This window comes from Habropoda laboriosa, unplaced genomic scaffold, assembly GCF_001263275.1.
Source record: "Habropoda laboriosa isolate 0110345459 unplaced genomic scaffold, ASM126327v1 scaffold666, whole genome shotgun sequence".
Classification (NCBI taxonomy): domain Eukaryota; kingdom Metazoa; phylum Arthropoda; class Insecta; order Hymenoptera; family Apidae; genus Habropoda; species Habropoda laboriosa.
Window position 1 is genome coordinate 169,808 of NW_017100786.1, and position 10,977 is coordinate 180,784.

A 10,977-nucleotide genomic window follows, 5' to 3' on the forward strand; every position below is an offset into this window, starting at 1 on the left:
ACCTTCTCAATTTTAATCAAGGGCACAGCTTTCAGGGCTAAATCTACATCTTCGAATTGGAGACTTGTTACAAAAATTTGGCGTAGGATTGGTTATAACAAATAATAAAACAATATTAATTCTTTTAATTTCTATATATTCTAGTCGACGGCAAGAGAAAAAGTTTAAAAGCAACCTCATGTTGCAAATATATCATCTTCGCGCAAAAAATTATTTAAATTTTAGCACGAATTAAATTATGTGAGTCACATAAGAGGAAAGCTCTTACTTACCTTACACCAGTGGTTCTTAACATTTTCAAAGTCACGGAACACTTTTGATCATAAGGAAAATTTGCGAAACACCAAAATCACTAAGGTTATCAAACTAACAACGTAATGCAAGTTGCATCTTGTCCACGTTATAAATTGCGCACTGCGCATTTACACTACATTTCGTTCATGCGTACTTACTTTCCTAGCTAGTACACAGCATCTTCAGAATTTCACGGAACATTTGTAACAAGATCGCGGAACACTAGTGTTCCGCGGAATATCAGTTAAGAACCACTGCCTTACGCTATCGTTCCTACTGTCGCATGTGTTCGTGCGTCTTATTATAAAATTCACCTTCACTGTAGATGTTTTGCACTCATGTCACGTGCGACTTTCTTGTTTTCCTGCATGTACCTATACAGGGTATTCGGCCACTCTTGGGAAAAATTTTAAGGGGTGATTCAAGAAGCCAAAATACGACGAAAGTCAAGAATAAAAAAAATTGTATTTGAGATTTTGTGTTTAGTTATTAATAATGAAAAATATCCCTGTGACCGAGCAGATCTCCTTACACCAATAAATGTAGGATACATCGTGACACGGGGGGGGGGGGGGGGCAAAACGTTCATGCGTACTTACTTTCCTAGCTAGTACACAGCATCTTCAGAATTTCACGGAACATTTGTAACAAGATCGCGGAACACTAGTGTTAAGAACCACTGCCTTACGATATCGTTCCTACTGTCGCATGTGTTCGTGCGTCTTATTATAAAATTCACCTTCACTGTAGATGTTTTGCACTCATGTCGCGTGCGACTTTCTTGTTTTCCTGCATGTACCTATACAGGGTATTCGGCCACTCTTGGGAAAAATTTTAAGGGGTGATTCAAGAAGCCAAAATACGACGAAAGTCAAGAATAAAAAAAATTGTATTTGAGATTTTGTGTTTAGTTATTAATAATGAAAAATATCCCTGTGACCGAGCAGATCTCCTTACACCAATAAATGTAGGATACATCGTGACACGGGGGGGGGGGGAGGTACAACAATCCTCAGGACCAACAACAAATGGCCAGCAGCTTACCTCGTACAAGTTATGGAGAAAATGACAGTGACATATATTCGGCACCGTAAACGGAATTACCTCTGCGACACTATCGTTTCCTTCACCATTACGTGTCGGACGGTCCTTCAAATGTATATTCCTTTATGTATTGCAAACACAACGTACACTGTACACGCAACAAATACAATATACCCAACTATTGAAAAATAATCACGATACACTACAATATTTACATACACACGCGTACACACGAAATGAAAACTTAAAAAGGCAAAGAAAACTTGAAGAATTAAAGGAAAATAAATTACACCTACACTCGAAGTACACTAAAATATAATAAATTGAATTTAACCGATTATACCAAACTAAAACAAATTACAATAAGGCTTGATTCACACTAGGCGTCGCGGTACGGTCAGATCACGTCAAGTCAGGTCAATATCGCTCACACGTAATCCAATGAGAGCATTCGTAGTACGCGATTCGGTCAAGTCCAATGAAAATCTGTGACCTAGGAGACGATTTGCTAGCGATCAAGGTCGTGGCATTCTTGACCGGATTTGATTTGATTTGATTGACAGTCGAAAAAAAGCACGGATGATGAACATTTGGTTGTTCCTTCCTCGATTGAACGAACAAAATTGAAAGAGACTGCGACGGGAGTGGATTGTTTCTGATCGTTGAGTGTGAATGCCTTGGTAAAATCCTGGATTGTAACTGATCGTAATATCACCGTACCTTTTCTGTCCTTTTAGAAGGACAGAATCATTTCGACAACGAAAGCGAAACTTTTGAAGAGCTATTCGACGTGATAAGCGAACATAGCACTTATTTTCACCTCTTTCCTCTAATTATACATTACTTTATAGTCATAAAGTAATAAGTTAATTAGATTTAGTTTGCTATAGTCAGTTAAGTTTAATTTATTAGATTTCACTGTGTTTTTAATATACAGTCGGTCACAAAAATATTCGGACACTAGTATAGTTTCGAGTATTGTGCTCTGCATATTAAAGTAAATATACAATAAATAAAAAAAGCGTTATGCTACGTTGTATTACAGTTTCTAGATAACAAAAATATAAGAACTATTTATTTTGTACATATATGTGTTTGTTTAACAGCTAATTCTAAAATCACAAAAATATTCGGACACTAGGTATATTTCAAGATATTCCAATTTCCAGAAAGTGAAACAAGCAATGTTTGTAAACACAATGCTAAAAACCCGTTCAGAACATATACAGATAATATCAGTGCTGAGCATTCTCAGTCTTGAATTTTGTACAAAATGGGTCGCAAAAATAAAAATACATCTTTCAATATGCGATAATTAGTGATCTTTCACCGGGAAAAAGGAAAATCATTTTGCGAATTTGCAAATTTATTAGGAATAGTGAAAATATACCGTGTCGGACATTGTGAACTGCTATAAAAATCAAGATAGGATTGACTTTATTCCACAAACCGGGCGTCCACGTGTTCTGGGTGCTCGTGATAGAAGTAGCATTATTAGAAAAATTAACAACGATCCACGAATAAGTGCTCCAAAATTGGCAATATTGTTAAGTGAAGAACATGGAATAACAGTTCACCCAGAAAATATACGAAGAGTGTTGCGAGCGGAGGGTTACAACGGGCGAATAGCTAGGAAAATGCCATACATAAATGCGGCAAATAGACGAAAAAGACTTGAATATGTAAATGAAAATACATTAAAAGAACCTGAGTGGTTATATTTGTCAATGAAGGCAAATTGAACATTTATGGTAGTGGTGGACGAGTAAGAGTTTGGAGAAAGCGAAAAGAAGAGTTAAATCCAAAACATTCACAGGCTACTGTAAAACACGGTGGCGTATTTCTAGCCACGGAGTGGGTGAATTGGTGATATTTTAGGCCAAAACAGATACTTAACCATTCTAAAAGATAATTTAATAAAAAGTGCTCGTAACATGGGAATTGGACAACGGTTTAAATAGTATCAAGACAACGACCCGAAGCATAATGCACGGATTGTGTAGGAATTTTAATTATATCACTGCAGAAACATCTTGCAACCACCTCCACAGTCACCCGACTTCAAACTCCATTGAAATCTTATGAGATGAATTGAACCAAAACACTAAAAAAACTACTATAAATTCAAAAGATGAATTTAAAAAACGTTTGGCAGCGTATCGACATTAATTACTTAAGAAAAGTTATATTTTACATGCTAACACGCTTATAACATGTTCTGTAGCAAAAAGAACATCCCACAAAATATTGATCTTAAGTTAATAGTTGTTCTTTTATCTTTATACGCTTTATTTATACAGCGTCCGAATATTTTTGTAACCCCAGAATTAGCTGTTATTTCAATTCGCTTTTATTATATGTGCACAAAATAAATAGTTTCTGTATTTTTGTTAATTAGAATCTGTAATACAACGTAGCATAACACTTTTTTTTCGTATATTGTATATTTACTTGCAGATAGTACTGTTTGAGGCTTCCGGGTGTAAGCCGTGTCCAAAAGAAAGCTAGTTTCGACGCGACGTTTCGCCAGCATTGCTTCGTCAGGGTCTAAAGACGTACTGATACTATTTAACGTTGCCATGAGCCACAATTTCCGGCCTATAACTGTAATAAATCTGAAGATTCTTACATCTTTCGATGGTTGTCGCTTGTTTCTGCATCAACCAATTCCGATGAAATTTTCAGCATGTACTTATATAATTGACATAAATCTACGAAACGTATGCTTCAAATATTCACTACAAACTCAGATAAAAAAGTTGTAAAAGATGACCTTTACAAATTTCTTCACGATTTTTTCAAATTTTTTTGTATCATTCTAACTTCTTAAAAAGCCTCAAGTAGTGTGATCCAATTTAAAAAAAGTTATACTATTCTAAAGAGTGTCCGAATATTAATAGGCGTAACTGTATACAAGGTAAACTTCCGGCTATGTGTTGTTGGTTTTGAAGACCACTGTAGTCCCCGTATTATGATGTGAAATACATTAGTTGTTATAGGAAGGCCTGTATAATCGCCCCTTAAATTTTCTGCCAGCAGGTGTCGAACACCTTGTATATGCAGGGTTGGTGCAATGTAATTATACTAGGTGGTCCGGTGCTTTTCGGCAAACTACAGGAAAATAATCTAGAAATGAAAATAAGAAAAATATGTTGCACGAAGTTCGGCTGCAAACGCTTTATTATAAAGGTATAAGGAAATTTTGAGCGCAGTATAAAATGGATAGCAACGGATTTTGCATTTGTAGAATATTGAAGATCGATCGTGTTTACTGTATTTGTATTTAGATGATATTTCTTGTCTTGAGACGATTTAACATGACTGACAGTTAGTAATCAGTCACAGCAATTGGCTTTCAGTCATCCTGTAATATTTCATGTTGCGTTCAATATTTGCTTATAACTTTGTAATAAAGCGTTTACAGCCGCACTTTATGTAGCATCCTCTTTTTATTTTCACTTGTAGATTATGTTCCTGCAGTTTGCCGACAAAAACCGGAAACACGCTGCATATTATATTTACAAAACTGTTCAATCGAATGATAATCAAAAGATAGTGAATTACGAGATTTCGTTAGTGTCTCAAGGTACAAGACCAAATAAGTTTTTACATGTAATAATGTACGAATATATTCGAAGCCGCGATTGTCCATGCTAATACATTAAAAGCATTTTAGCTGAATAACAACATACATACGTGAAAAATAACATTTGTTCGATGGCGCATCTCCATACGTGGCGGCAGTTCGATCCCGTGGGACATTTAAATCCAACAGTGTGCTTTTTCTGAAAATTGTGGGGAAAACATTGCGCTAAGACGACTACTCTATATCCATTAATTTCGACGGCTACAGCTACGTTTTATTTTACCGCATAATTGCGTGAGAAATAAAATCCTTTAAAAAATTACCGACATCCTTATCAAATACTAATATCTTTCGAAATGACTCAAATCTTTTAAGCAAGTATTTTAAATGGGACACTATGTCATTATCTTACGTAGAGTATTTATGGAATTAAGTAAAAAAGTAATTGTATCATTACTCCACCAAGCACATTCAATTAATATTAATAATAAGACAATAAAACAATTAGTTAATATTTTGTTATATATATTTCTTCGGTACTATTTAAAAGTCTGTTATATCTGCTATATGCACATTCCAAATACTTTTATCGCAAGGACGGTGGCTTTGTTAATGTTTTATTCTCTAGGACCTCTAAGTGTATAAAATAATAAAGCTGATATACGCAATGATAACACAATCAAGAGTGTTTGAAAAAATAAACGGTCATTAAATACGGTTCCATCCCAATGTCTATGCGATAACGTAGAACATATTAACCCCTTAACGCGCATACTTGAATTCATTCAAGGGCGATAATAGTAGAAATGTACAAACTCAGGTTAACTCGAGCCGCGTCGCATTTTATGCTACCATAATGTGCATACTCGAATAAACTCGAGCAACGAAAAATAATCTTAAGAAAGTCATTATTACATAAGAAAAGAATTATTATTTTAGTATATGCATAATTTAACTTAACTTTTAATCATTTTTGTATTGCGCGGTATGCTGCGCACGAGGCAATAAAGAAAAAAGAAGAAGATAAGAATTTCGTTACTGTTGTAATTCTTGTAATGCTGAATTATGTGCTGCACCTTGTTTTGAAATTTATCACACACAAGAAAATTCTTAATTTTTTTTTTTGTTTAGAACTATTGTAGTTATTGTACCTACATTTTACGCACATACAGTAAATTGAAGAAATAAAATTAATGTTTTTGATTAAATATCTTATTTTTTGTCCTAATATGTAAGTGTAAGTATTACACAAAAATATGCTCAAATAAAGATTTTCATGGATAAAAAAAATTGATTTCTTTTTTAAGTGTGCGTTAAGGGCTTAAATATGCTGGTAAATGTAAAAAAGGAATCAAGACAATATTGAGGTTACCGATTTAAAAGACTTCAAACGATTCCGTCGTTTCATCGAGACAACTAAACACGACACATCTTTATTTACCGCGTTTTAGCAATAATGGCACAGCAATTTTGTCCTCTTGCAGATTAATGAGCGAATTATCGTTAGTAATAATTCAACCGTCGCGTTTCACGAGGATAATTAGTTGCACGATTAATTTTCAACAAAGTAAAAAATGCAAACAATCCGTGGAACTGCTACGAAACGACTCACCTTCGTCCTCACGTCCTGAACAAGCCCAGCAGTGGAAAATAATAAGATTAGTTGGACTCGTAACAATATCGAACACACAATACATATAAAGCTTCAGCATGAGAGTCTCGTGTATGAGAATCTCTCGCATAATGCTAAAGTGGATAGAATAAATGAAGCGTGTCTGATGAGAGAAGGTTGAAACATGTGCTGCTTTATTTACACCGATAAACAGATTAATCATATTCAAAACAATTTAACTGGTATAGCTATTTTCTAAGTTTTTTTCTTTTAAGAGCACTATTTAACATGTTTCTTCTTAGACATTTTCTATGCGGGGAAAAAGCTAATTTTACTAACAATTCTAAGTACATATAGTTTATAAAGTCATAAAACGTGTTTTAATTTATAATAAAAACGAGAACTTTCAACGACGATTCTACTTTTTTTTTACAATAATGAAATATCGAAAATTACTGCTTCAATGACTTGTTATTTTAAAGTTTGACTTAGATAGAATTACGATACATTTTTCTACTTTTTACACATTTGCATTTTGCATTCTAAAATTATCTGGTAGAAGTGTGAATTAATCAAAATATTAATAATAATTACATTAATGTCTTCTAATCTAAATCGAAAAGCGACATTCTTTTCTTGTGGCATTTCAAATAACGTTTAAGCAACAGAAAATAATGATGATTATTATTTACTCAATTCTATTTAGTAATTGCTTGTAACGATATTAAAAACCAAGTATCTATGCCACACTTTTTACCTTGCTTTTATGCAAATATAGCTGCACTTTAAACGATTTGAAGACTCGCTGGACTTAGAAATCCTATAAACTACGTTCTGTTACTGGGTCAAGGCTGATTTATTGATTACATTCACAAGAAACAGTTAAAAGCAATAACTGCGATTATTTCTTCTATTGTCCTTACTATATTCTCTGTTTTAACAAGCAAATTTAGTTTAATCGAGTTTGCTGTTATAGTCAGCAAAATGAAATTAACACTTACATGTGTATGCATTCATAGTAATTGTTTAATTAGTTACTGCATCTTCTTAATCACTACTGTATACGATACGATAATTTTATAGAATGTTACTCGTAAAACTTCGTACCAAGGAAAGTAAAAAGAATTTTTAAAGTAAATGAAATAATGTCATTTTCTAAGATACTTTTACAGAGTGCGTATTATCTTTTTATATAAGTTGTCTCGTAGTGCTTGAAACGGACTTGAAGTGATCTTCAAGTGTGTACTCATCCGAGTATTCAGTTCCGAATGAATAAGCACTGAACAAATATCGCATGAGCAAAAATTTAGTTAGTGAGGATGGCGAGCACAGCGCGATGCTAAATAATTAGCATGTGCTGAGCTGCTTCTCAGTCCATTCCGTAAACTATTAGTATATAGTACAGTGAATCTGCTCTATATTTCTCAGAATACACAAACATTAACATATATTTGACTTCTCCCGTTCGGTTCACTCTAATATGCGTAGATAAATAATATTACTTATTTATTTCACTTATCAGAGTAAGCAAATTAAGGCACTTGTAGATATCAGAAACAGAAATATAAGAAACGCAGAACTCACAGAATTCATGCCGTTTTTATGTGAAATGAGGGTTACTTCAATGATTCGACAACGATATATGTACAATAGAGTTATCGTTACAATTTATACTGTACCGTGTATATATTATATCATGTATCGTGTACATAGTTTGTAATTAGTATGTAGGATAAGTGCGTTCACGGAAACGCGGCTGCTCAGGTCAAAGAACCATAAAACTCTCGCGCTCGCTGCCGGATGTCGCCTCTTGGACGGGTCTAGCTGCGACAAGCAGGATAAAAATGAGCCTTTTTGACGTAAAAGGTCAGTCAGGATTTGGCTAGCTTTCGAGCAATATACGAAGCAGGCGATGCCACTAGCGTACCGGCATTTGATATCGCTTCAGATACCAAAAATCCTACTCATTAAACGCAGCGTTGAAAAAACCGAAACTCTCTAGTCGGTCGGTACTTCCGCGCTCCCTAAATACAATAAAGGAAGACATCTAAACACGGCACCTTTTTCCGTTCCCTTCTCATCCCGAAGAGGAAGACGTTGCCTCCATGGTTTACGGCACCTCTCCAATTCCTCCACTTCCACCGCTCCCAACGGCTAGACAAGTCGGCCCTTCTGGCGAACGCGCCTCCTACATACATACATACACTACCGGCCAAATGTTTGGAATCACTACGTAAATTAAGAGAAACAGGATATTTCTAAGAAAAATTGAACGCCTACAAAGTAATTGAGGAAGTTTTATTTGTCAAAATACTTATAAGTTTTTTCCATGCTTCTTGTAGTAGTTGCCAAAGGTGTCTTTTTGATGTTGGACAGTGCAACCGGATATTCCGATCGAGCTCTTCCCACAAAAATTCTATCGAGTTCAAATCCGGTGATTATGCTGGCCATGTCATATTCCTCAAGACCCGCTCTGTTTCTTTTTGCAATAAGAACTCTTTACACAATTTAGATGAGTGCTTAGAGTCGTTATCTTGCTGCATAATAAAATTTCTACCTATTAACCGGTGACCTGATGGTAGAGTGTATTTTCTATTTTGATTAGGTCTCCTACTCGAACCGTTGAGAAACATCCCGTGACCATAACTGAACCACCTCTGGCAATATTTTTTCTTGTACATATCGGCGAACACAATACGCTCTGGCAACATTTTTTCTTATACAGATCGGCGAACAAATATCCTTCGGTGCGACCCAAATATTTCGAATTTGGATTCGTCAGTCCAACGAACCTGACCCCAGTCCGTAGGTGTCCAATTTTTGTGACTTTTTGCCCAATCCAACCGCATTTTACAATTTTTCGACAAAAGCAATGGTTTCTTCACTTCTATACGGCCATTTAAACCTGCAGCTCTTAGTCGCCTTTTCACCGTGGTCAGAGATATTGGATTCGGTCTACTATCATTAAGTCCTACACGAATTTCCGAGGCCGTTAGTCGTCCGTTTCGTTTGCAAATAATATTTATTCTTACATCTTCAGCTCTCGACGTGATTTTGGGTCTTCCTGACAGTGGATTGTCTTTCAAACTACCAGTATCCGCAAAACGTTTTACTGTATCCTGCACGCCCTTGTATGACGCTTTCAATTTTCTTGCAATATTCCGCAAAGAATAACCTTCCTTTCTAAGTATGATAATTGCACTTCGAGTTTCAATACTAATTTCTATTCTTTTTGCCATTTTAAAGTATAAATGTAAAATTTTAGCTGCTGATCACGTTTCAACGCCTTCGTTCACAAGAATGGTGGCAATGTATAACAAATATCCGATTTATACATTTTCTCGGCCCCCGGACCAGCCAATTGGAATCTAATATTGTAACATTCGACGCTTATTGGTAAACAAAAGAATCGCGAATTCCTATATAAGGCGAAAACAGAGTATCTTTCCCGGCAGTAGAAAAGTTCATTCCGAGCGTTGCCGTAAACTGAGTGTATGAATTATATAATAGTATTATGGACATAAGAAAATGCTGAAATCTTTTAAAGTATAAATCAACTTGTTAACATCTGATATATTAACGATGGACCATTCCAAAATTTACCGGTATATTCGATTTTGATAGAAATCGGCAAGTGATTCCAAACTTTTGGCCGGTAGTGTATATACAGGGTGTCTATTTTATCTCAGTACGGTGAAGTATCGTTTAAGGAAGTGATATTAGGAAAAAAATATTTTAACAAAAGTTGTTTGGTAGGAGGGGGAAAATTATGTGGTATAAATACTTTTTTTTGTACCGGGTATGGTGGGGGAGATTTCAAAGTCAGTTTAATTTTTTTTAAATGGAATACTATAATTTTTAATACATAATATGATAGTGTATGTTAAGACGAGTCCAACAAGGTGCGAACAAAGTTATTTCCTTCGATAAAACAGACACGCAACAGTGAGGAACGTATGGTGATTCGGCTCTCGGTTTTTCGCAATTTTACGAACTTCCATGAAAGGAAATGACTTTGTTCGCACCTCGTTGAGCTCCTCTTAACATACACTATCATATTATGTATAAAACAATACAGCACACCATTTAAAAAAATTAAACTAACTTTGAAATCTCCCCCACCATACCCGGTATTAAAAAAATATTTATACCATATAATTTTCCCTCTTGTACCAAACAACTTTTGTTAAAACATTTTTTTCCTAACATCATGTTACGTACGCGTTCTACCCGAAACGTACGGCGCCGAATGTTTAGTCTAACACGCACCCCCCCGATAGTCGCCAAGCAAAGGGATGAGCCCGCATTCCATTCCCACGGAAATCTGACGTTCCCCAAAAATCTTAGTTTTCGGTGTATAAAAGGGCAGGATTTTCGACGATCGGGGGCAGTCTCTAATTCAGATTTTGAACATAACGTTACTCTGTCCGTCAGAGTATTG

At 35.3% G+C, this 10,977-nt stretch overlaps 1 protein-coding gene across 1 annotated transcript in view; it reads right to left on the reverse strand.

The window, feature by feature from the left end:
- LOC108577220 (protein 4.1) overlaps window positions 1–10,977 on the reverse strand; it is a gene marked incomplete at its 5' end in the record, with an annotated part of 173,845 nt that overhangs the window by 89,453 nt on the left and 73,415 nt on the right. The window contains 2 exon segments of the mRNA XM_017940351.1: window positions 5,035–5,123; window positions 6,537–6,551. Coding sequence (XP_017795840.1) covers window positions 5,035–5,123; window positions 6,537–6,551 — 104 coding nt within the window.